This window comes from Cnephaeus nilssonii, assembly GCF_951640355.1.
Source record: "Cnephaeus nilssonii genome assembly, chromosome: 21".
NCBI classification, from domain to species: Eukaryota; Metazoa; Chordata; class Mammalia; order Chiroptera; family Vespertilionidae; genus Cnephaeus; species Cnephaeus nilssonii.
This window is the reverse complement of record NC_137092.1, coordinates 16112445-16137576: the sequence shown is the minus strand read 5'-3', so window position 1 is coordinate 16137576 and position 25132 is coordinate 16112445. Positions and strand designations below refer to the sequence as shown.

General features: G+C 52.5%; 1 protein-coding gene across 1 annotated transcript; it reads left to right on the top strand.

Moving 5' to 3' along the window:
* Nucleotides 1-598: 598 nt before the first annotated feature.
* On the top strand, nt 599-25126 carry SMG5 (SMG5 nonsense mediated mRNA decay factor). Its single transcript, XM_079760804.1, has 22 exons — nt 599-832; nt 4324-4422; nt 4927-5050; nt 5397-5553; nt 7027-7116; nt 8445-8534; nt 9222-9300; nt 9924-10049; nt 10154-10222; nt 10666-10874; nt 11486-11623; nt 11776-12372; nt 13826-14001; nt 15003-15078; nt 15814-15989; nt 16963-17121; nt 21139-21198; nt 21577-21736; nt 22134-22224; nt 23042-23116; nt 23501-23639; nt 23787-25126. The coding sequence occupies exons 1-22, from the start codon at nt 759-761 to the stop codon at nt 23868-23870; spliced, it is 3048 nt and encodes a 1015-aa protein (XP_079616930.1). The 5' UTR covers nt 599-758; the 3' UTR covers nt 23871-25126.
* The last annotated feature ends 6 nt before the right edge of the window (nt 25127-25132 follow it).

Sequence of the window (25132 nt, the reverse complement as noted above, 5' to 3'; positions counted from 1 at the left end):
AGGGAGAGTGTCTGAGCTGCTCATCTTTGTGTCTCCAGAACCCAGCATTGTGGCTGGAAAACAGCGGGTGTGCAATAAATGTTAGGACCGGAAATCTTAGGGAGGGAGAGTTGAAGGGCCGAGGCACTTATAGAAGGTTCATGTCTTGGAAAGCCTTACTCTTAATGTTCTGTTCGGCTCTTTACAAGAACACTTTCACATACACTTCTGTTGTTTGTTTAAATAATAGAAAAAAGGGAGATTTGGAATCCCTCTAGCCAGTAATCGGAAAGAGACTTGGTTCAACTGGTAGGGGGTGGGTGGAGGAGCAGAATGATGGACTAAATAACCACTGTCAGGGACAAGGCCAAGTCACGCTCCTAGCTCCTAGTATGAGCCCATCCACCCCATCCCGCTTAGTTTCAGCTGGGTCCGCTGTCCGTTTTCTGGTAGCTTTATCAATAAAGTTTTTCTTAAGGGGCTTGAAGAAGCCGGAAAAAGGTTAAGCTGCCGCTGCCCAGAGTTAGTTCGGGCAACTTCCCGGGAGGGAAAATGAGTTTCGCGAGATTTGGTAGCAGTAGGTCACTGGCCGGCAAAGGTGCAGCCGGTATCGCGAGACTTGCCAGGCGGAGGAGGAGCTGTCGCGGGCAGCCGCCTTACAGCGATGGCGGCCGAGCAGGGCCGGCCGTGGTGGCGGCTACGGTCGGAGACTGCAGTTGCGGCTGTAGCGGTGGGCGGCGGGAGCCTGTGACCGGGAACCATCTCCGGATCCGGGCACCATGAGCCAAGGCCCCGCCGCAGGGGAGAGCAGCGAACCCGAAGCAAAAGTCCTTCACACTAAGCGGCTTTACCGGTGAGAGGGGCCGGGGCGTGCGTGCACCTGCGGAGGGAAGTAGGGGACAGCGAGGGGTGGGGCCTCTGGCCGGGCGGTCCCCGGGTGCGGGGCTGGGGTGCGGGCGACCGAGGAGGGTGCAATTTTGGAGGGAGCCGGGGGGAGAGGGCGGGGGCGGGGCCCCGTAACCCGGGCTGGCGCTGAAAGAAGGAATTGGGTGGGTGGGAGGTTTGGATGGAAGCACGTGGAGGAATCCCCTCCGCGGTGCGCGGTGAGCCCGGGGCGGGCACCGAGCCTTGCGGATTTGGGGTAAGAAGGTGGGAATTGAGGGGTTGGGAAGGTAAAGGGTGGAGTCAGAGATGGAGAAAAACCCGGAGGAGAATGGCGCTAAGAACTCCGCGTAGGACTTCCTGGGAAGAGCCCTGAACTGAAATCAGGAGAGCCAGGTGCAGGTCCTTGCCTTGCCCCCTCTCTCTGTGTGACCTTGGGCCCGAGCTTCCTCATCCTTAAAAGGAAAGATTTCCACTTGATACACATTGAAGCCTCTTATGGCTCTAGTTTTTGGGAATCTGAATGAAAAGAAAGGCCTGAAGACTGTGCTGGACTGGAAGGGCCATAAAGGACTTCGAGTCCAGACTGTTCTTTGGTCACGGGAGCCCATTTCAGGGCACCTGGGGATTCCCGATTCCTGCCTTCCTCCCAGCCTCATGACTACAGTCCTCCGCCAGGCAACTTACGTTCTTGGTTTCTGATTTCCACAGTGCCACTCTCACTCCTCAGTCCTCAGCCCTCTGTTGGGAACAGGCCAATAGGGACTCTTCCCACCCGGGGTCAAGGATTTTTTGTGTGAGGCATCTGGAACATGGGCTGTAGAACTGGATCGAAAGAGAATGGACATAGAGATCAGGTTGAGTTCTCTGCTTTCTAGGAGGGAGTGCAGTTTTCATTTGGCTCAGGCCCTACTGAACCGAACTGTTTGCATGAGAAGACTACCCTCCCTCAGAGCCCTTGGCCCCTTCTTGACAGCGAAAGAGTCAAGAGCATGTTGTCTTTTTCCCCCTTTGAGTAGGCAAGCTGCCTGCTCTGGCTTTATAAATCAGAAGACGGGGGAGTATAGGCGGCTCCCAGAATAGAAAAGTGACCCAATCCAACAGTCCCACTGTGGGCTGCCCCGAGCAATCCTGGGTGAGGAGTTGGCTGGGGGGTGGCACGTATGCCTTGTGGTGCTGCTGTCAGTGCTGCCTGTCAGAGCGTGGGCAGTGGCTGCAGGATTCCTTGTCTTCTGCTTTTGGTAATGGCTCTGGTCATCCTTTTATCATTCTCGAATGTAGTTCTTTCTTAAGTCATTACCTTCACAGAACTGACTGATTGAAGCTGACGTGCTTGCATGCGAGGCTTTACATGTGTGCACCTGGGTAGTATCTCTGCTTGTAATTGTGTGCTGTTGGCTTTGATAGGGTGGAAATGTGAGGCAGCAGGTCTCTGTTTTTATTTTTTATTATAGCAGTGGTGATTGGTGGAAGGAACTGGAAGAGGGAGATCTGATTTCTCTGCCCAATATAAGGGTATTGTTAGACTATGTCACTCTGAGCTTTAGTACATTTGGGACCTTCCCATAGTGTAACTGTTTGCAGAAATGAAATTCTGAAATGGTTTAAGCACTTCAGAAGAAAAGGCAACTGGAGAAGGGATGCTGGAAGGGATATAAGCACCAATTAATTAGGCCAATTAACTTCTAAAAAAATATTTTTATTTTTTAACACTGTGCTTGGCCTGGGATTATAGTAGAGCATGAGGCACTGGACAGTTTTTGTGGAGGAGTTTATGGTCTGATGGGGAATGGAGAAGGAAGTCCTGAGTGCTCTCAGGTTTAAGAATTTGCAGTTAGAACTTAGAGTAGTGGTTGTTAACATTTTTTTGGATTGAGAATGTAAGGAGAGCTCTGGAGCCTGTCCATGAAAATACACACACGTGCACGCGTCTGCCCCTGCCCTGAGGACAGAGCTGGTGTAGAGTGAATCACTGATGGCTGCATGGTGCTGCCCTGGCGTCCAGGGCCAGGCTGGCTGAAAGGGCTTGGCTCCCCGCTCTAGGCAGCCCACAAGGTGTTTGCAGAGATGCTGAGCTCTCAAGGTTGCCAGTGAGAAGGCCCTGATTGCCACCCCACCCACTCAGCTGGGCTCTGGTGCCCACTTTGCCCTGGAAAGGGCCGCTTTTCGTGCTGTGCCACATGCACCACCACACGGTGCTCGCCTCCCCCACCAGGAACACAGGTTTCAGTATTCGGAAACAATCTTGGATCGTTGTAGGAGTCTCCACTCTTGGGTTTTGGTTGCTTTTGTGTCCAGAGCTATGCCTGATTCATCTGTTCTCACAGCTGCTGTCAGTCACTCTCTGGGTTTTACTCATCCAGAGATGACACCTACCTCTGGCACTTCTCAGCCGTCCAGAGAGTTTCCTTGGCCTTTCTGTTAGTGTCTGGGGCCTCCTCCTCAGCCTTACAACAAGAAAGATGGGGGTTTATACTTATTGAACACTTAACCATGGGTGAGGCAGTTATGAATGCTTTTTATATTAACTAATTTAATCTCCACAAAGTAGGTGCTCATGTTATTCCCAATTTATAGATGGGAGAACTGAGATATAAGGAAGTTAGGTATTTTCCCCAAGACCAATAGCTGGTAACACTAGAACCAGGATTTGAACCCAGGCAGTCTGGTTCCATAACCTAGACTCTGTATTAAACAATTCCTTCATCAGAATCCAGGAGACCTTAAGATAAGGCAGCTCAGGAACCCTCCCCCCTACTTTCCCATACCCCACTATTCCAAGGCAGAATTGTATACTAGGAATGCCTTTCCTTTCTGTCAGAGATAGTAAGCCCTTGCATAATAATAATTTATTAATTCCACCATTATTTATTGGATGCCCACCATGTACCAGTGCTGTATATAAATTATTTAATTCTCACAATATTACTCTGAGGTAGCTGCTATTATTTTGTCTCTTTTTATGGATGTGGTAACAAGGCTTAAAGAGGTCAGGTAATTTGCTGCCCAAAGTTACAGAGTTAGTAAGGCACAGCCAGGGTTCAAACCCTAGATTTTCTGCCTAGGATCACAGCCAATGCTCTTTCCATTGGAAGAGTCTACCTTCCCGTATCACAGGGTTTCTCTTTGTTGACACTTGACATTTGGGCAGGATAGTTACTGTGGTGGACTATCGTGTGTATTATGAGGTGTCTAGCAACACCCACTAAATGATAGTGGCAACTCATCTCCTCCATACCCCCAGTTGTGACCATCAGAAATGTCTCTGTCATTGTCAGCTATCCCCTGAGGGTGCTATTCTATCTAGATGGAGACTTCATTTTGTTTTGTACGGAGCTCAACCTGCAACGTTCTCATTTCTCCACCCCTAATTCTTTAGCTTCTCCTTTAGGGTCAGTGCCCTGGCATCCTAGGTGGGCCATGCACATGGCTGAGGGGCTCTTTGCCTGTATTCCCTTGCAGGGCTGTCGTGGAGGCTGTGCATCGACTGGACCTCATCCTTTGTAACAAAACTGCTTATCAAGAAGTGTTCAAACCAGAGAACGTGAGCCTGAGGAACAAGTAAGCTGGGAGAGGTTCTGTCTCTCGTCATCGAAAACCCTGTCACACATAGACACATGTTCTCTCTTACCTCTGTCCTCAGGGCACAGTAATGGGCTGTGAAGTCTCTGCCCTCCTAAGAGAGGAGACGGGGATCCCTCACTCTGTTTTCAGCTTCTGCATCTAATAGACTGGTGCCATGGAGTGGCATTTGAGTTGGGGGAATTGGCCATACTGCACAATGAAAGGAAAATGAGGGGACAAATAGGCAGAGAAGAAAGAAGAGAAGTGTGCAGGGGAAGAGAGTGAAGTTTATTCAAATTCTTACTGCTCCTGTGTGTCTTTTGGGATTCCTACTGCCTTCTGGCATTACTGTTGTCTGGGTCATACTGACTGAGCCTGGATGTCGGTTGGGGGCCCAGAGATTTGTGGGTAGGGTGTTGACAAATGCCTCCTTGCTCTCGGTTCTTGTGTCCTTCACCAAGGAATGGGCAGTCTCTCTCATGCTCCTCTGCACCCTTCCAGGCTGCGTGAGCTCTGCGTCAAGCTTATGTTCCTGCACCCAGTGGACTATGGGAGGAAGGCCGAGGAGCTGCTCTGGAGAAAGGTATACTACGAAGTTATCCAGCTTATCAAGACTAACAAAAAGGTAAGGGGAGATCCTAGGTCTTGGGAAGAAATTTGTCTAAAGAGGAGAAGCTACGGAAGGCAGAGACAGCTAGGAATGTGGGCCAGAGCATGGTTGGAGATGGGGGCCCTAAGGAAGAGATGTCAGAAAGGAGGAAGGGCATTAGGTAGAATTAGGATTGGGGAAGGAGGGAGCCCGATCCCAGACCTCTAAGGGTGTTGGGTAATTTGTGATTGAGAGATGTGGATAAAGTTCCAGAGCCAAGAAGAGAAGTTTATTTCCTCAGTGAGATGAAAAAGGTTATGGAGAGGGGAGCAGTACTCTGAGCTTGTTGCTTAGCCAGCCCCTTCCCTTTCCGAATCTCTAGCATATCCACAGCCGGAGCACCTTGGAATGTGCCTACAGGACACACCTGGTGGCTGGTATTGGCTTCTACCAGCATCTTCTTCTCTATATCCAGTCCCACTACCAGCTTGAACTGCAGTGCTGCATCGACTGGACCCATGTCACCGACCCCCTCATAGGTTAGTGAAGCCGGAAGGTGGACTTGAGGAACCAGTTCATGTGCCTCTGTCTCTGGTCTTATCCCCCAGGGTTCATGTCACTGTGACCCAGCCAGGCAGAAAGCTTTCTGGCAAGACCTACAGATGGTTCATGAAGTTTGAATTTATCCAAGCAAGCATATGGGTTAGGGTGAAGATGTTAAGAAAAGACAGACCTCTGTTGGTCTGGGATTGTGGACTGGTGCGGAGTGAGTGAGGAGGAGGGGTGGAATGATCTAGAGTAGGTCTGGCACTGGAATTTGTTTTCTTCTCCCCGTTGAATTTGGCTGGCACTGTTTCTTTGAACTTCAGAGATTGTTTCCCAGTGTTTGAAAGTATTGAAAATTTTAGAAATGTTGGGGATATTATGGACATTCTTTCAACATAATGCAAATCTCTTCTCAGCCATCTCAGGCACTGGCAGCTGTAGTTAGTTTATACCTTCTTTTCTAGTTGGTAATTTTGTCTTCTATTTGGCCACCCGTTAGTGCTCCTTCCCTCTTTCTCCAACTCCCTTTGTTTTTTATACTCCCTTCTCTCCCCCAGCCCTGTGACCCTGCCTTCACCAGGCCATAGACGTTGTGTGTCAGAGATGAAGGTTGCGTTTTTTATTGACATTTTCCCCATTCAGCTAACTAAGAGGTGTCTCTGTAGAAAACAGTAGGAAGAGCTTTTCAGAATGGGGAACTGCACACCCAGGAGAGGGGCTGCAAGGTGGAGTAGACAAGAGGATGTCTCTGGAGCCAGATTGCCCTTTGAATCTTGGCTCTGCCACTTAACCCACTGTGCCACTGCTTTCCTCAGCTACCCACCTCATGGGGCCCCTGTGAGCTCAGCTAAATTAATGTTGTAAGACACGTAGACCAGTACCCAGCACAGGAGAAACCCTCTCAACAAGCTCAGGCTTTCTGAACTGAAGTTCCAAGGCGGCGAGAGCCCGGCCACCGCCGTCCTCAGGCAAGGCCAGCGCACCTTGTCTCCTTCCTGGGTAGACTGCAGTCTGCTGCTGTGTCCTCTGTGCCCTCCTCTCCTAGGCAGAAGCCAGGAGCATTTACCTTGGTCTCAGTCACATTCCATTCTTCTTGGGCAAGTTTCCTTTCTTTACCCAAACCTTTTGCCTTTATGTGGGGATCTTCCACCCAGGGCACCCACAACTGTCCTGACACTTGAGCCTCACCTCTTCTTCCTTTTGAAAGAAGCCTTCCTATGATGACCTTTCACGTGACCTTCTCCCCAGGAGCTATCCTAAATTGAGGACCCTAGCCCTTCTCTTCAGTTTCTTCCTGTCCTGTGAAGGAGTCCTACCTGCAAACCTTGTGTCTCTACCTATGTCCTGGATGAGTGTCTTCTCCGTCCTATGAGATTCTTGAGTTCCTTCCTCCACCTAGGAAAGGTACTTCCCCATAGGTAGGGGAAGAGGGATGGGCTCATAAATTTCTCTCCTTTCTCTCTCAGGATGCAAGAAGCCAGTGTCTGCTTCAGGGAAGGAGATGGATTGGGCACAGATGGCATGCCACCGATGTCTAGTGTACCTGGGCGATTTGTGTAAGTATATGAACCTTTCATTTTCTCTGTTTAGGCTCAGGACAGGCTCAGGCTGCTTCAGTTTGACATGCTTGCTCTAAGAGCAGAAATAGTTTGGGCCTGATAACTTTTTCCTTTTCATATGTTTACAATGTTTCCTTCTTTTCACGGCTCTTCTGTGAGTTAGAAAAGATCAGTGAATACGGGAAGAAGGAAAACGTTTTTGAATTTTGAGAAAGCCAGGGTGATAACTCAGTTTCAGTAGTGTGTTAGGAAGCTTTACCTGTCTCCTTTTAAAAAAAAAAAATCTCTCTGGACTCTTAGAGGAATTGAAGTCAGGCCTCGGGGAGGACTTATTTGCCTGACAAATATTTCTCAGAATGGAAAAGTAGTCTCTTTACGGCTCCTGGGTCTCAAGTCCTAATGGACAAAGGGTCCTCCTTGGGCAGTTGGTGTGGCTGTTGGGTGCATTATCTTTTGTTGACCTGAGGCTTCGCTTCCTGCCCCAAGCCCACTCCTGGAGCCCTCAGAGGCAGGGTCCACAGAGCGAATCAGTGGTTTCTCATCAGACTGACCAGGGATCAGTAGTGATGTCTCCTCTCTAGAACTGAGCAGTTGCGTTACAGAACCAAGTTATCTTACGTCTTTCCAATTAATTACATATGCTGTAGCTTTCATTGGCAAGAGATAATCAAGAAGAGCCTGTTTACTTTACACATACTAAATATTCTTTACATTTTGAATTTACCAGTGAGGAGGAGAAAATTGAATAATTCGCCCTTAGTCATGCACATTTAAGATTGCCAGAGAGTCCTGGCCGGTGTAGCTCAGTTGGTTGAGCATTGTCCCTTGCACCGAAGGGTGGCAGGTTTGAATCCCAGTCGGGGCACATGCCCAGGTGAGGGTTTGGTCCCCGGTCAGGATGCTTACGGAAGGCAACTGATCCATGTTTCTCTCTCACATTGATGTTTCTTTTTTTTTCTCTCTCTCCCTCATTATAAATTTTAAAAAAGAAGAAAAAAAAAAGGCTGTGCCAGAGAGCCCTGGTGGCGTAGCTCAGTTGGTTAGAGCTTTATCCCGATATGCCAGGGTGGGTTCGATCTCCAGTCAGGACACATGTAAGAGACAACCAATGAATGCATAAATGGGTAGAACAATAAGTCAATCTCTCTTTCTCTCTCAAATCAGGAAGTTAGAGAGAGAGAGAGCGAGAGCTCCAAGCAGCCCGCCTCCTAGCTCAGGTGTCTTCCTTCCAGGCTCTTATTCAGCTCCTCCAAGTGGACTCCCAGGTGAGGGAGGTTGTTCTGAAATATGGAATCATCGTGTTTCTCTTCCTCTCTCTCCTGCAGCACGATATCAGAATGAATTAGCTGGCGTAGACACCGAGCTGCTAGCTGAGAGATTTTACTACCAAGCCCTGTCAGTAGCTCCCCAGATTGGTAAGTGGACCCTTGCCTGGGCCTCCCAGCCAGCATCATTTCCCAAGAGGAAGATAATGTTGAGATGGCAGGTAGGCCATACTCATTCCCCTGGTCCTTACCTCACTCAGTTCTCTTGGACTTCACCTTGGTTATGCATTCTCCCCCTTGTACTGCACACTCAGAAGATGATGGAAGGGGAAGAGAAATGGGAAAGTCTTGAACTAAGAAGGAGGGAGGCAGAAGAGGAGGAAGAGAGAAGAGGGCTTTCCTGTCCCTGAAGTCTGTGTAGAAAGAGGAGATTGTACTTCATCTGCCCCCACAGGAGATAAAAGAAGAGAAAGGATTAGGCTCCATCACAGGGAGAGATGGGGATTAGAGGAAGGAGATATCAGAGGTGAGAAACTGAGTGGGGTTCGGGGAGAAGGCTCCATGGAGTTCTGTCAACCTTGGAAGAGTCACAGCTACCGCTGAAGGAATGGGACCCATCAGTGCTGAAATCCTTGGCCAGCCAGGCAGGAATAGGCTAATAGGAAGTGAGTCTATAATCAATAATCCCCTGGAGGAATAAGATTAAGCTGCTAATCACCTAGACACTTGCAAGCCCAACTCTTCCCCCGCAAGAGTTCTCTAATGCTTACTTTAGTTGGGCCTGGCAGCTTGGGGTGAGTATTGTGGCTACAAGCTGTGTGACTTCTCTCTCTCCAGGAATGCCCTTCAACCAGCTGGGCACCCTTGCGGGCAGCAAGTACTATAATGTGGAAGCCATGTACTGCTACCTGCGCTGGTGAGTATCTGCCACTCTTTTCCCAGCCCTGTTTTCTTGGCCATACCATCCCTGCTTCGTTTTCTCTCTTCCCTTCCTCCCTTCTCTAGCTCCTGCCTGAAATAGGGGAATCGTAAGATTGAGGGGTCCCTCCTGTCAGGGCCTCTTGACACTCCTGCTGCTTTTTATACAGCCACCTGGATTCGTAGGCACTTGGGCAGCTAAAATAGCTGTCCACTATATTATGCAAAATATAGGATTGCTGTTTTAAAGAAGGAAACAAATTTGTCAGAGTTGATGAAATGTTACCAAAGTATCCTCGGACAAGAACCTCAGAATTGTAGAGCTTCAGTGTTTTGAGGTGACAGTGATGATATATAGGGGACCAGCTTCCCTGGGTCTGACACTCAGCTGTTATGATAAAAGTTGGTGTATGTGTGTGCTTTATTAGGAGAGATAGCTTCCACCCTGAGTGTATATGGAATGGGGGGCGGGGGGGCTGGGGCAGCCTTTATTTACTAGAAACATTGTTTTGTAAATCCTTAGCAGAGTGACAGTTCCCTCTTCATCCCTCCCCACCTTAATCCACCCCATCTCTCCTGTGTCCCTGCCAAGACTCAATAGCTTGCCTCTGCCTCCTTCAGCATCCAATCAGAAGTGTCCTTTGAGGGGGCCTATGGGAACCTCAAGAGGCTGTTTGACAAGGCAGCCAAAATGTACCACCAGCTGAAGAAGTGTGAGACTCGGAAACTCTCTCCCAGCAAGAAGCGGTGAGAGGCCTGTGGGAGGGAGGGGCTCTTGCTGCATTTGGTGCAGGAGGGCCATAGGGACTCTGGAGCCACTCAGCATTTACCCTGGGCTCCTCTCATTTCAGATGTAAAGACATTAAGAGGTTGCTGGTGAACTTCATGTATCTGCAAAGCCTCCTGCAGCCCAAAAGCAGGTGAGTGGAAGAGAGCATGAGCAGGAACTGTCCTGTGAGCCCGTCCATGACAGCTTCTTTTACGGAGGATGCTTAAAGAGGAGGAGTGAGCTGCTGGATTCTGCTTCTCGGGTGGACATCCTCTAGCTAGTTAGCCTTTTCTTGACATCCCTCCCTGTTTGCCCATTCTCTGGGCAGCTCTTCCTCTGGCTCAAAATGGGCTCTTGTTGGATGTTGAAGGAGCAACTGAATGGGAAGCCCACTCACATCGCTTCCACTTTGTGCCTGCCTTCCCTGTTACTTTGTCTGCTTTAGAGAGCAGCTCAGCATTGAGTCCCCCTGTTGTGCTCTGAAGTTTCCCTGCAGGATTCCTCAGTCTTTTTTCGGAATCCTGTATTCCCAACTCTCTTTTTCCTGCCCCATCCTCCATCACTAACCTCCCTATTACTCTTGCCCTTCCATAGCTCCGTGGACTCAGAGCTGACGTCGCTTTGCCAGTCAGTCCTGGAGGACTTCAACCTCTGTCTCTTCTACCTGCCCTCCTCACCCAACCTCAGCCTGGCCAGTGAGGATGAGGAGGAGTATGAGAGCGGATACGCTTTCCTCCCGGACCTTCTAATCTTTCAAATGGTCGTCATCTGCCTTATGGGTGTGCACAGCTTGAAGAGAGCAGGTAACTTCCTGGGTCCCTCTTCTCCTCCACTGGCTTCTGGGATCCTCACTACCCTTTTCTGCAGCTTCTTCTTTATCAACTTCCTTCCACAAGCAGCCCTTTGACTACTGTGGCACTGCTTGGCTGTGGGAGCGTAAGGGACAAGGTGCCTTACCCTAAGGGACCTCCTGATGAATGAACAAGGCACTGCACATTCCTCACTCCCTGTCACAAACACACACCCTTGACCAGGACCCAGGCAGACACAAGGGTCAGTTCTGCAAACTTTCCTGGTAGAATGTAGAACAAGGTTGGAAGGAAGGAAAGGAGAGGCAGGGCTGGATGTGAAGGTGCTTGGGGTTTGGGGAGGAGCCTGTGTGGAGGCATCAAAGCCAGGGAGGATGAGATGGACAAGAGGATACGCTTATGTGAGGAAGTGCCAGGTGAGCTGGCACCTTCTAGATTACAGGATAATAGTGCAGAGACCTGAGAAATTTTTTTTTACCTTAGAAGCTTTGAGAGGTAGTTTGATCCTTGGAAGGATTGAGAATAGGTGATATGGGGTTGGAATTGATGGCTCCCCCTCCTCCTCAGGGCCCTGAGCCCCTAATGCCTGGCTTTCCTGGCTTTAGGGTCCAAGCAGTACAGTGCAGCCATTGCCTTTACCCTGGCCCTCTTCTCTCACCTCGTCAATCATGTCAACATACGGCTGCAGGCTGAGCTGGAAGAGGGGGAAAATCCCGTCCCGGCATTCCAGAGTGATGGCACAGGTACAGGCCTGGGGGAGGATGTGACTGGAAATGTGAGCATGCGGATCCAGGAAGGGGAACTCCGGCTTGGCGGGTGGTGGTGTGTACGATTACTTCCAGCTTTCAGCCTCCAGTTTGTCCCTAGGCCCCCCCTGACCAACCTCTTTCCTTAGATGAACCAGAGTCCAAGGAGCCCTTGGAGAAGGAGGAAGAGCCTCCTCCCACAGCACCTCAAGTGGGCGAGGTCAGAAAGAATCGGAAGTTCTCCCGCCTCTCTTGCCTCCGCCGTCGCCGCCGCCACCGCCACCTGCCCAAAGCTGGTGATGATAGTGACCTGAGTGAGGGCTTTGAATCTGACTCAAGCCATGACTCGGCCCGGGCCAGTGAGGGCTCGGACAGTGGCTCCGACAAGAGTCTTGAAGGCGGGGGAACAGCCTTTGATGCTGAAACAGACTCGGAAATGAACAGCCAAGAGTCCCGATCAGACCTGGAAGACATGGAGGATGAGGAAGGGACACGGTCCCCAGCCCTGGAACCCCCTCGGGCCAGGTCAGAGGCTCCCGAGTCCCTCAATGGCCCTCTGGGCCCCAGTGAGGCTAGCATTGCCAGCAATCTACAAGCCATGTCCACCCAGATGTTCCAGACCAAGCGCTGCTTCCGACTGGCCCCCACCTTCAGCAACCTGCTCCTCCAGCCCACCGCTGACCCTCACACCTTGGCCAGCCACGGGCCCTGTGTCAATGGGGATGTGGATAAGCCCTCAGAGCCAGGTACTTGGGCCTCTTGTCTACACCTCCGTGCCATCAGCATTCACCTAAGAGGCCACAGTACTGTCTGTGAGCACCTCTCACCCACCTTTGCTGCCTTACCTTGGGTCCTCAGCACAGCCAGGAGTTTTTTCCTGAGAACCCTTCTCCTGCTCACTTCCTCATTCCCAGCTCCAGCCTCCTTCATGGTTTTATACCTTTTTCCCTTCACCCTGCCTGTGCGTTTGGGGTTTGCCTCTCCACATGACAAGTGCAGCTATGGTTTCTTTGCCTGGTGCCACCCAGGTCCCGCCAGGGCTCCTGAAAGTTAGAAAAACCAGTGGATTAGAGTGAGACTTACCTGCTGAGTGTCTTCCCTGCAGAGGGAACACCCAGTCAGCAGCAGCAGTGAGCACTGCTTGAGTCTACTCTATGCCAAGCACTAGGCTGGACTTCCTTCAGGGATTGTCTTACTTTTACAGCAGTCTGGTGGGAGAGTTACTATCCCTCCTCTAAATGCTGTCCCTCCAAGTTGCTGTGCGTGGTGCTCCTTCGGTCTGAAGCATACTTTTCCTCTCCTGTCCTGAGCCTGTTGCTTGGCTAATTTTTACTTGCTATATAGATTTTAGCTTGAAAGTTACTTGGTTTGGGACTTCACAGTTAGGTTAGATTTTCTTTCTGTGGGCTCCTCTAGCCTCTGCACTTAGGACACTTCTGGCCCTTTCCCCCTCAAGTGAAACTATCGCTTTGTCTCTCTCCAACTAGCCTGTGAGCCTCCTGAGGGCAGGATGGTATATGTTTTATCCCTGGTACCTAACACAGTACCTGGTGTATGGGTGGGACTAGGAAATAGTGACTGAATAAGAGAAATGAGGAAATAGGCTCCGTGTTCAACCTACAAAGTTGAAGATCTAGGAGTTACAAGTAGTTATTTTAATTCTGTGCCACTTTTCTCCCTCCCTACGGCTTCTTCCTATCTGCCCTGCCTTCTAGCACAGAGTAGGCGCTTCATAAATATTGTTTTGAGTATAGCTGTAGACCAGCCTCACAAATTAGCTTGAGGCTAAAAGAATCATTTTAAAAGACACCAGGCCAAAAAAAAAAAAAAAGGCACCAGGCTCATGCTTTAAAAGCAGCCAGCTAATGCCCGGCCAGTGTGGCTCAGTTGGTTGAGCATTGTCCCATGCACCGAAAGGTTGCCTGTTCAATTTCCAGTGGGGGCACATGCCTGGGTTGTGGGCTCGATACCTGGTAGGGAGCGTGCAGGAGTCAGCTGGTTGATGTTACCCTCTCGCATCGATGTTTCTCCTTTCCTCTCAAAAATAAAAAGTTATGGGCCTGCAAAAATGAGGCAGGGGTCTGTAAGTAATTCCTTACCTTTCACATCAAAATTCTTCAGAGCCATCAGTCCCCCCACAGAACAGAAGCCTGTTGTCACATACCCATTAGTCATCCCGGTTCTTTTCACCCACCCCAGCCTCTGAGGAGGGCTCTGAGTCAGAGGCGAGCGAGTCCAGTGGGCACTCCTGTCGGAATGAGCGCAGCATCCAGGAGAAGCTGCAGGTCCTGATGGCGGAAGGCCTGCTTCCTGCTGTGAAAGTCTTCCTGGACTGGCTCCGGACCAACCCCGACCTCATCATTGTGTGTGCACAGGTGTGTCTCCCCGGCCGCCTCAGGTCTAGGGCGTTGGGGGAGGGTGTCAGGACGCGGCCTAGGAGTCCCACCCGATGGTCTGGTAAGAATTGTTGCCAAGCACCCCTTCTCTGGGGGGCTCTCATACTTTCTACAGGAGAAGGATTGGGCCTGACCTTTGCCCTGGAATACAGATTGTGTGGATGGGAAAGTGAGAGAGCTGCTTACTCTGCTTTGTCTCTCCAGTGCCAGAGGTGGTGCCTGCCATTGGGATTCATGTTGATGAGAGGATGTGTTCAGAGTCTCGAGAAAGGAGAGCATCTGAATAGGGATGGGAGAGATGGGAATGGTGGGAGTTCCAGACAAGGGCAGGGCAACCGCTTAGGGAATAGCTTAGTCGTGCAGCTGGAATGGTGTCAGGGACTGATGGCTCGGGGGCCAGCTGGGGCAATGGCGGCCTTCTCAGGTTCAGAATCTTGGTCTTGACAAGAGCCTCTAGTGCCCGGAGGCTTTTATTCAGTGTTGCTTTGCCTTCCTAGCACACCTGCCCTGTGGGTCCCTTCTCCCTGCAGGTTGCCCTAGATGAGACAGTGGTGTGTGCTTATGCCTGATGACAGCTTAGTTACTTAGTTACTGATTGTCATTGAGGGAGGTGTGGTAAGATGGAGATGTGAGGTCACATCCCTAAGCAGTGTCCCAGTGGGCATGGTGAGAGTTCGTGCTAGACAGGGAGAAGTGCTCAGATGCTCTGACCCCCCCGCCCCCCCCCCCCCCCCCCCCACACACACACCAAGGTCCAGAGAGTCCTTCCTGGTCTCCTGCCTTCTCTTTGGGAAACCTTCCGCTCCGCTGGTGGTAAAGATCAGCAAGGCTCAATGGGCTCCTGCACTCCTCACGGGACCAGCTCCCTGTTCCCACGTCTTCCAGAGACCCCTTGGGCGCAGGCCTCTCGGCATGCTTTTCTTGCTCACTGCCATCCCCCACACGCCCTGGCTGAGGGCCTCTTCTGCCTCTCTCCCCAGAGCTCTCAGAGTCTGTGGAACCGCCTCTCCGTGTTGTTGAATCTGTTGCCAGCTGCTGGCGAACTCCAAGAGTCTGGTAAGTGAGTCCCTGGCACTACTCTCCTTTCCCCTCTCCCTCATTGGCCCCTCGAAGCCCATCCCCCTTCCTGGTAACCTGGCCCTTGGGGTAAGGAGGTTAATGGGATTCACTGCCAAGCCTCCCTCACACATAGCAGTCATTGTGGCCTTGGCCTCTCTGGTTTCTCGCCCCAACACTGCCCCACTGTGGGCAGGTGGCCTGGTCTGCCAGGGAGTGTGCTCCCTGGGGATGGCAGTGGAGAGGGCAAGAGCAGAGTGAGGGGAGCCTGGAGGCCAGCCCCAGTCGCTGGTGCCTCACTGGTGCCTTGGTCATTGAGAACTGACCTTGACCTCCAGAGTTCATCTGTCTGGCTTGTTCCCTCCTACCATCTTCTAATTGGAAATCTCCACCTTCTCTTACCACTGGACTCACCCAAAGGTTATTCCTTCCCCCAGAGCCCCTCCTCTCTCTTTCATCCTAATGTGATTAATTGCCCTGTGGTCAGGGGGCCTTAGCCTGAGGCCTCCTGGTTCTCCCCACCTGCTCTGTTCCTCCAGCCCTTCCAGCTCTGGGCTTCTAGAGCGCTGACAGTCCCATGTGTTTGTCTCTTTCCTTTCCTCCTGCCATCTCTCCCCCCATTCTGTCCTAGGGGTGTGCCCTATTGCATTAGCCTGGGAATTTCCAAACAAGGATGTGTCCCTTTGCCTAGGGCTCCCACAGGGCAAGTGGTCTCATGTGTCCTCTTTTCCCCAGGCCTAGCCCTGTGTCCCGAGGTCCATGGGCTTCTTGAAGGTTGTGAACTGCCTGACCTCCCCTCTAGCCTGCTGCTTCCAGAGGACATGGCACTTCGCAACCTGCCTCCCCTCCGGGCTGCCCACAGACGCTTTAACTTTGACACGGATCGGCCCCTGCTCAGCAGCTTAGAGGAGGTGAGGACATTATTTCTCAGGCCACAAGCTGGGTTGTTAGTCAGACACAGCAGCAAAGCAAGGGCTCAGAATTGGAGCGGGCAGGGAAGCATTCCCTCCCCCCCCCACCCCCCCCATTCTAGGCAGGGCGAGTGTCCTTGGGGTTACAGGCTGAGTCTTTATCAGTAAGTCGTTTGAGCTGTCTTTCCTTCTTGGCAGACTGTCCTGGGTCTGCTGGTGGTGGTCTCCTGTTGTAGAACAAGCCTTCCTCCCCTTTTCCATCTTTGTAGAGGACAGAACAAGTGAATTACTAGGGCTTTGAAATCTTTTATCAGTTTCTTTCTACTGTGCGCCATCCTTCTCTGAATTGAACAAGCAATTAAGAGAATTAGAGCTGGGAGGGCACACGCTGTCCACTTAGTGCAGTGACTTTTGCCCTTGAATCTGTGTCACTCCATGGGCCATCTGGGGGCAGCAGAGGGAAGCCAAGCAGACAGGCCTCCCAGGCTTGACACACACACCTTTCGGTGGCTCCCACTGTAGCCAGAGCAGTTGGGCTTTAGTCTGTTTCATGCTTTAAGGTTCCAGATAAGATTTTTGTTGGAAGGAGGGTTCTGCTAATAAGAAAATAGTTGGGAATGTTGATGTAGTTCAGTCCCTCATTTTACACCTGAGGAACTGAAACTCAGAGGAGAGAGGTGGCCTGGCCTTAGAAGCCGGGTCTCCTCACTCCCAGCCCAGTGCCCCGGCTCTTTCTTCTGAGCCCGAGCCCTGGTTTTCGGGTCCTGTGAGTCTCCTCGCCCTCCTTGCTCGCTCCTCGTCTGGCAGTTGGAGGCTTTGGGCTTCGGTGCTCCTCTCCCCACCCCACAGACCGTGAGCCTTTCCGAGGAGCACTGGTTGCTGAGGTGGCTGGCACAGAGGGAGGCAGGAGGGCGGGAGCCCTCGAGGGCAGCCCTGCTCAGCTGGGCTGGGCTCCTGTGTGTTCTCCTCACAGTCGGTCGTGCGAATCTGCTGCATCCGCAGCTTTGGCCACTTCGTCGCCCGCCTCCAAGGCAGCATTCTGCAGTTCAGCTCGGAGGTCGGCATCTTCGTCAGCACTGCGCAGTCTGAGCAGGAGAGCCTGCTGCAGCAGGCCCAGGCCCAGTTCCGCATGGTGAGTCCGCCCCACCCCAGGTCCGCTCTGCTCCCCTGGGCTCACTGAGAAACCAGAGAAAGAGCCTCAAACTGGTGGCCCTTGACTGAAGAAGGTGGTGCTTGGGGTTGGGGAAACTGAGCCTAGGGAAAGAGGAGGCAGGGGAGGGGCCTGAGGGATGGCTGACGGACAGGAATGAGAGTTGCTTGGAGCAGAGGCCGCATGGCCCTGGGCCAGTATGCAGACTGCCGGGGGTTGAGGGCCGTCTCTGTCACCTCTGTGTCTGTGAACTGAGGGAGTCACTGGGGACCGTAGAATCAGCTTCCGGGGGTTGTTGTGAAGGTGGAATGATAGTACCTGTGAGGCACCTGGCACATTATCACAGCAAATGCTCCTTCCCTTCCCTTCCCGAGGGATGAAGACTGAGGAACGGAAAGGTGTAGAGCAGGGGTGGGGAACGTCTAGCCGGAAGGCCATGTAAGACCTGCGACATCACTTGGTCTGGCCCTGCCAAGGCATTAGGAGTGCGCTAATTAAATGTTGGGCCAAATATAGCAGGCTGCTTTTTTTTTATAATATACTTTTTATTGATTTCAGAGAGGAAGGGAGAGAGAGTTCAGCCACTAAACTACCAGCAGGCTTAGCAGGCTAATTTTTTTTTTTTTAATCCTCACCCGAGGATATTTTTCCATTGATTTTTGGAGAGAGTGGAAGAGAGAGGGAAAGACAGAAACATCGAGGTGAGAGAAACACATCAATTGGTTGCCTCCTGCATGCACCCTGACCAGGGCCCAGCTGGGGAGGAGCCTGCAACTGAGGTACTTGTCCTTGACCGGAATCGAACCTGGAACCCTTTGGTCCTCAGGCTGATGCTCTATCCACTGAGCCAAACCTAGCAGGGCTGGCAGGCTAATTTTTAAGTTGATAATTTTGTATGGCCCTCGAATGATGTCATAAATATCCAAGTGGCCCTTGGCAGAAAAACGGTTCCCACCCTGGGATAGAGGGATCTTGGTATCAGACACCTTGCAGAAAGCCTCCCATCCCAGGCTTGATCCCATCCCACAGAGTCCAGACCGGAGGAAGTGGCCTATGTTACCGCTTTTCCATTCAGTAAGTCATTCCATAAATATTTATTGGGAGTCTGCTCTGTGTCAGACTGGTCAGTATTCTGGTCACGGGGCTACAGCCCCGAACAAGGCAGACCTTTTTTGTGCGAGGCTGATACTTTGTGAACAACAGGCTGGGTTCCGCAGTGGGGCCTGCACAGTCCTGGGCTGTGTTGTCCTCCCTGAGCTGAGTGGGGTAGTGGTGTCTGGCACGGGAGGCATGGCCCACGTGGCTCGGCAAGCCCATGTTCTTCCTTCCTTAGCCCCAGGCTTCCCTACCCACCTCTCTGAGCACACCCTTCCTGCGGATGGTCTGCCTGTCTGGGAAGGGGTACAGGCTCCCCAGAAACTCCCTTCCTTGTTGTCTTAAAAGTAAGGACATTTGCTAAAAACAAGCCCTTTGTGTTAAGGCTTTCATTCCTGTTCCATAGGGGAAAACACGGGGTTACAAAAATAACTATGGGGAAGTTGCACAGCTTCAAAAAATGTTGAAGTTTTTGCAGGCATTTCCTTTAGCCTGAAGTTCTTGAAGACTCATCCTGGGGGGCAGGGAGTATCTGAGAGCCCCTCTCATGCGGTGTTGGACACCTAGACCAAGCTGGACATGGGCCACATTACCTATTGGGGCTGCCTCCTGCTCTGCCTGAGTCTCAGGCTTGCACCCAAAGGGTTTATTCCCTAGCAGCAGCATCAGTGTGGTCATTGTCATATTGCCATGCCGTCTGTCATTTCTCGAGAGCTTTCTGTGTGCAAACCTGGGCTTGCATGTGACCTCTCGTTTACCCTCTCAGCAGTCCTGTGAGGTGGGTGCTGCATCCTCGTTTTATAGATGAGGAAGCACCAAGGCTATGGAATTGGACAGTCTGAAATTGTTCTTATTGTAAGCTGGTGTGGTGCTCAGCTTTTTAAAAAAAAAAAAAAAAAAAAAATATATATATATATATATATATATATATATATATATATATATATATTATTGATTTCATAGAGGAAGGGAGAGGGAGGGAGGGAGAGAGAGAGAAAGAGAAACGATGAGAGAGAATCATTGATTAGCTGCCTCCTGCACGCCCCCCACTGGGGATCGAGCCTGCTACTCAGGCATGTGCCCTGACTGGGAATCGAACTCTAACCTCCTGATTCATAGATCAATGCCCAACTACTGAGCCGTACTGGCTGGGCCACACTCTTATTTTATTTTTTATTGATTTCAGAGAGGAAGGGAGAGGGAGAGAGACAGAAACATCAATGATGACAGAGAATCATTGATTGGCTTTCTCCTGCATGCCCCCTACTGGGGATCAAGCTGGCATGTTCCCTTGACCAGCATCGAACCTGGGACCCTTCATCCGCAGGCCGATGCTCTATCCACTGAGCCAAACCAGCTAGGGCCACACTCATATTTTAAAGCACCACTCCGCTGATGCCACTTTATTCATCACAGAGTCTTCAGTGGCTCCCCATAACTTTTAGGATAAGTTCCTATCCATAGCCTCATCTTTTATACCATACTAGAGGCCCGGTGCACAAAATTCTTGCACGGGTAGGGTCCCTAGGCCTAGCTGGTGATTAGGGCCGATCAATTAGGGCCTATCAGGGCCTTCCTTCATTCTGAGCCGCCCCCTGGTGGTCAGCGCACGTCATAGCGAGCGATCAAACTCCCGGTCTCCCAGTCAAACCAATATATATAGATTAAGGAATTTTTATTTCACCCAGAAGCCAAAGGAAAACCATCAAAGGACTTTCAGTCAGAGCCATCCCTGATGGGATATCAGATGGTTTTTGGAAGATGCCTTGGTTACAGGCAGAAACAATGGATTGGATTAGAGGCAGAGACCAGTACGGAGGTGATTATAATAGTCAAGGGTGGGAGGTGCTGGCTTAGACTAGGATTGTGCAGTGGAGATGGAGGGGTGCAGAAGGATTTGAGTGATATATATATATATTTAAACATTTTTATTGATTTCAGAGAGGAAGGGAGAGGAAGAGTTAGAAACATCAATGATGAGAGACTCATCAATTGGCTGCCTTCTGCACACCCCCAATGGGGATCAAGCCCGCAATCCGGGTATGTGCCCGTACCGGGAACCGAACTGTGACCTCCTGGTTCATAGGTTGATGCTCAACCACTGAGCCACGCCAGTCGGGCCTTGAATGATATTTTAGAAGGTACAATTAACAAGACTGGGAAGCCAGTAACTGCTGGGGCTGAGAGAGAAGAAAAAATCAGCCACCCCAGCTTTCTGACTTGGTTTACGTACCAAGTTGGGGAACACTAAAAAGAGGAGCAGGTTTTGAGGAGTAGATGGGGCTGCCAAGTAGGCAGTTGGATATGTGGTTCAGGATGGTAGGTCTAGGCTGAAACAGGATTTGAAAGAAATTGGCAAGTGGCCTGGCCAGTGTGTCTCAGTGGTTGAGCGTCGACCTATGTATCGGGAGGCCATGGTTAGATTCCGGGTCAGAGCACATGCCTGGGTTTCGGGCTTGATCCTCAGTGGAAGCAGTGATTCTCACTCATCATTGATGTTTCTGTCTTTCTCTCCCTCTCCATTCCTCTCTGAAATCAGTAAAAATGTATTAAAAAGAAATTGGCAACTGGATGGTGATAGAGGCAGGGAAATGGGGTGCAAGGATAGTATTTATCCCCTGGGAGGGAGAAGGCAGAGGGCAGAGCGCAGACCCTGAGGCCCAGCCAGGTGCTGCCCTGTGCCGTGACGGCGCCCGCTGTCTGCTGCCTCCCTCCGGTGTTGGAACAGAGTGGCCATGTTTATCTCCCGTGGTTCTCTTCTTCTCACTTGGCAGGATCCATAGAGAGCCATCCTGCTTCGGACCCAGCACTCTCCTTGGTCTGATCGCTGGGGGAAGGAGCACAGCTCAGCTCCTCGTCCCAAGCTTAGCACTTGGTTCTTAGCGCTTGGTTTTTCCCTTGTAGGCGCAGGAAGAAGCTCGGCGGAACAGGCTTATGAGAGACATGGCCCAGCTACGACTTCAGGTGCTCCTCCTCCTCTTGATCTGGTTATTGCCTAAGGCCCATTGGCAGACCCTCACCCCTCCAGCTGCAGCCCCCTGTCCCCCTGTGGCCCCCCACTTTGCCCAGGTTACTACCTTCGTGGCCTCCCCGATTGCCTCCCGAAGCCCCTTCTTCACAGAGCCTGGACGCCTTGCTGCTTTCACTTCTGCCTCTTTTTCTTCTCTTTCTCTTTACTTTAACCCTTGTTTCTGTCTACTTTGCCTCCGAGGTCATTGGTAGAAGGAGTCCCCTGACCCTGGGGCAGCAGGAGGAGCCCTATAAGAGCCCCTTTGAGAACCATTTCCCCCTGCCAGGCTGTGGAGCCCACACAGCTCCACCCACTGTGCCTTCTCTCACCAGCTCGAGGTCTCTCAGCTGGAAGGGAGCCTCCAGCAGCCCAAGGCCCAGTCAGCAATGTCACCCTACCTCGTCCCTGACACCCAGGCCCTCTGCCACCACCTCCCCATCATCCGCCAGCTGGCCACCAGTGGCCGCTTCATTGTCATCATCCCACGGACAGGTGAGCATACGGGGAGGTGGGAGGACAGATGGAAGATGGCTAAAAGGAACTGGGCTTGGGATTGAGAGACCTTTATTTGGAGCCCAGTTTATACACAGTGGCCTTGGTCAAGTGCTTCCAACTCAACCTCAGTCATTTCATCTGTGAAATGGGTATGATCTCTTAAATCCTGACTCACAAGATTTCTGGGAGAAACGGGAGAATATCTAAATGAAAGCAGTTGGTAAATTGCCAAGTACATGACTGGCAGAAGGTTATACTTTTGAAGGACTTCAGGAGCCCCTTCTTTTCCTGCAGTGTGTGCTGGAGGAGCTCAGCTACTTCCTGCAGAGAGCCCCGTGTCACGGCACTCTGAGTTCATCTGTTTTGTCTTTCCCACCCCCACCTTGCCCACTAGTGATTGATGGCCTGGATTTGCTGAAGAAGGAACACCCAGGGGCCCGGGATGGGATCCGATACCTAGAGGCAGAGTTTAAAAAAGGAAACAGGTGAGTGCAGGCCCGCTGGACCTGTGCTGAGCCCCGTATGTGTCTCTCAGCAAATGCTTGTGTTTCACTTGTGGACAAAACACACACACTTGCAGTCCCTGTGCAGTGTGCTCACTGCTGGGGAGGGAAAACCAAAGACCTAATAAGTCAAGGTCTCAGGTGCTGAAATAGAGAAATAGAGGGTGATTGGAGGGGTCGGGGGCTGCGGGGGAGTTGGGGGGCACTGACCTGCTGTCCATTTGCCTCTGGGGCGAACATGAGATCAGCATCTCCGGGGAGAAGGGAGCGAACCCCAGCCCCAGGCTGTGGGCACCTTGTAAGAGTTTCTCCTGCCACAGGGTTGGGCTGTGATCAGGTTTGTTAGGGTGGCAGTGCTTTCTTGGGGCTGCCTGGGGCTTCCCACCTCCCACTGAAGCCACGGTGATCAGACCGCAGCAGGTAGGTGCTCGGCCCACACAGGCCTTTCCTGGCCTCCCTGCTAGCTGACACCCCCAAACCCCACCCCACCCCCACATCTGCCAGGAAGCTGTACAAAGCCTACTTGTTTGGACCTTGTCTCCAGAAGCCCTGACTTGAAAAGCATCTACTTCTCCCCTCCCAACTCCCTACCCTGGGAGGAACCGAGGAATTGATGTTATCAGGAAGAAAGGCGAGCCAGCGGCCAGGAAACTTGGAAATGGCTCCCAGCAGACCTGTGATGGGAGAGCAGTGCCCCCTCCTGCTCCCGTAGAGCTGGGCCCTTTAGCCACAATGTCTGCTTTGTGTGAAGTGCCCTCGCTCCTGTGCCCCCACCTCCACTCTCCTGTGTTCTTTGCAGGTACATTCGCTGCCAGAAAGAGGTGGGGAAGAGCTTTGAGCGACATAAGCTAAAGAGACAGGATGCAGATGCCTGGTAAAGTTTCAGCCCCTACCCCTGGAACCTCATAGCCTGCCTGCTTCGCTCCTCTGTGCCACTCCCCGGAGGGGACAGGGCCAAGGAACTCTGACTCAGGTGCAGGACCAGCCGGGGCCTCCTGCAAGTCTCCCCTTGGGGGAAGGAGTTGCTCCAGCACCCGGTTCCCTGGGGCCTTGAGATGCTGAGGCTTGGTGTCCTCAGTGCGCCTTTGCCCACTCCCCATGGCACATCCTCCGGTGCCAGCTTCCTCCTGCCTCGGCTGCCTGGTTGCTCTTGCTCCCTACTGGTGCCCTCCCCATCCCTAGCTTCCCCTGTGCCCTGGGAATCCTGGTGTTTAGCTGTGCTAATGCCGGGGCTTGGCCACCTTCCTCTCCTCCCCAGGACTCTCTATAAGATCCTGGACAGCTGCAAACAACTGACTCTAGCCCAGGGGGCAGGTGAGGAGGACCCAGGTGGCATGGTGACCATCATCACAGGCCTTCCACTGGACAACCCCAGCGTGCTCTCGGGCCCTATGCAGGTGGGTTAGAGGGTGAGGAGCGGGGCCTGGGGCGGGAAAGGGGTACCGGAGCAGGCTCCCTCCTCAGACCTTCCAGGCACCCCTTCCCCTCGGCGACTTGTCCCATGGCTCAGGAGACTCACCCATCTCTCTTGCTCCCCTCCACAGGCAGCCCTGCAGGCCGCTGCACATGCCAGTGTGGACATCAAGAATGTTCTGGACTTCTACAAGCAGTGGAAGGAGATTGGTTGAGCCTGATTCCCAAGCCCTGCAGTGGGCTGACTCCAGATCTCTCCTGCCCTCTGGCTGCTGGGACCACCACCTGTAGTCACCCCACACAGACTCCCGCACGCACTCCGGAAGGAAGCCCAGCTGCACACAGGCTGAGGGAGGGCCCAGGAGCCAGCTGGGAGGGTGGGCGCCCCCTGTTGCCAAGACGACGTCAGGAAGTGAGGAAAGAATTTGGAGCAGGAGAGGCCTGTGGGCCCCTAGTCAGCCTTCCTGCCTCAACCCTCCTGCCGTCCCCAGAGGCGGGGCAGGCGGGGGTGTCTGGATCTCACCGGAGTGATTCCTGGACCTCTGAGGGGGAGGGCTGGCAGAAGAGGCCCTTCCTCACTAAGACGGGGTGGCTGGGCTCGGAGTTTGGACCCCCCAGTCCTGGGGGAGAGGAGGTAGCACCAGGGATCCGGGTGGTTTTCTGCAGACCCTTCCCCTCAAAGACCACCCGTTCTCATTTCCCCTGGTGGGGCCTGGGCAGCTCTGGGGCTTTGGGGACTCTTCAAGAAGAGGGGCCTGGAGCTGGCTGCCCTGGCAGGGGCCGGGCTTGCATCCCTCCCGTGCTGCTGGGGCTGCACACCCAGTTCCCCACTCTGCTCTGCCTCTGCCAGCTTCCAGGGCAGGGAGCAGGCCTCACCAGCAGCTGCGGGCGGTCTGGCCTGTGTGCCAGTGAGGGTTCTTGTGCCCACCGGTCCCAGTCACCGTGCTTTGTGCTCCTGGTTGCTGTGCTGCAACAGTGGGATGCCAGTAAAAAGAGGGGGTGCAGTCTGAGGCCACCACCCCCTTGACTAGAGAAAGGAGAGGCCTCCTGAGGCTGCCGTCAGGGGCCCTAATCCTGATGGGCTTCCTGCTTCGCCCCCCCCAGGCCTGGAGACCTGGTGGGGCTGAGCATGGGGCTAGCTCTTGGGGTGTGGAGAGGACTGTGGGAGCAGAGATCATGAATAGCTCAGGACAGTGAATGGAGCAGCGAGTGGGGCTGTGGGTGGGTCACTGGCCAGGATTGCCGTGGCCCCTCCCCCAGGATGGAGGGTGGGGATCTCAGCTCTGCTGGCCCTCACCCAGCACCAGCCCAGCTTCCCAGGCTGTTCTCGGAGGAGAGCAGACATCCTGCCTCCTCCTTCCAAGATAGCAAGTCTGGGACAACCTGGGGGATAGGGTCACCCCCCTCCCAATCTCTGACAGACTGAGGCTAAAGCATCATTTAATAAAGACCCCTGAAGCCCACTCCCTGTCTCCAG

Coding starts and splice junctions, on each gene's coding strand:
- SMG5 (XM_079760804.1), top strand. CDS start 759: ATGAGCCAAGGCCCCGCCGCAGGGGAGAGCAGCGAACCCGAAGCAAAA. Junction 8,535..9,221: donor GTCAGTAGCTCCCCAGATTG/GTAAGTGGACCC, acceptor CTCTCTCTCCAG/GAATGCCCTTCAACCAGCTG. Junction 12,373..13,825: donor GGATAAGCCCTCAGAGCCAG/GTACTTGGGCCT, acceptor CACCCACCCCAG/CCTCTGAGGAGGGCTCTGAG.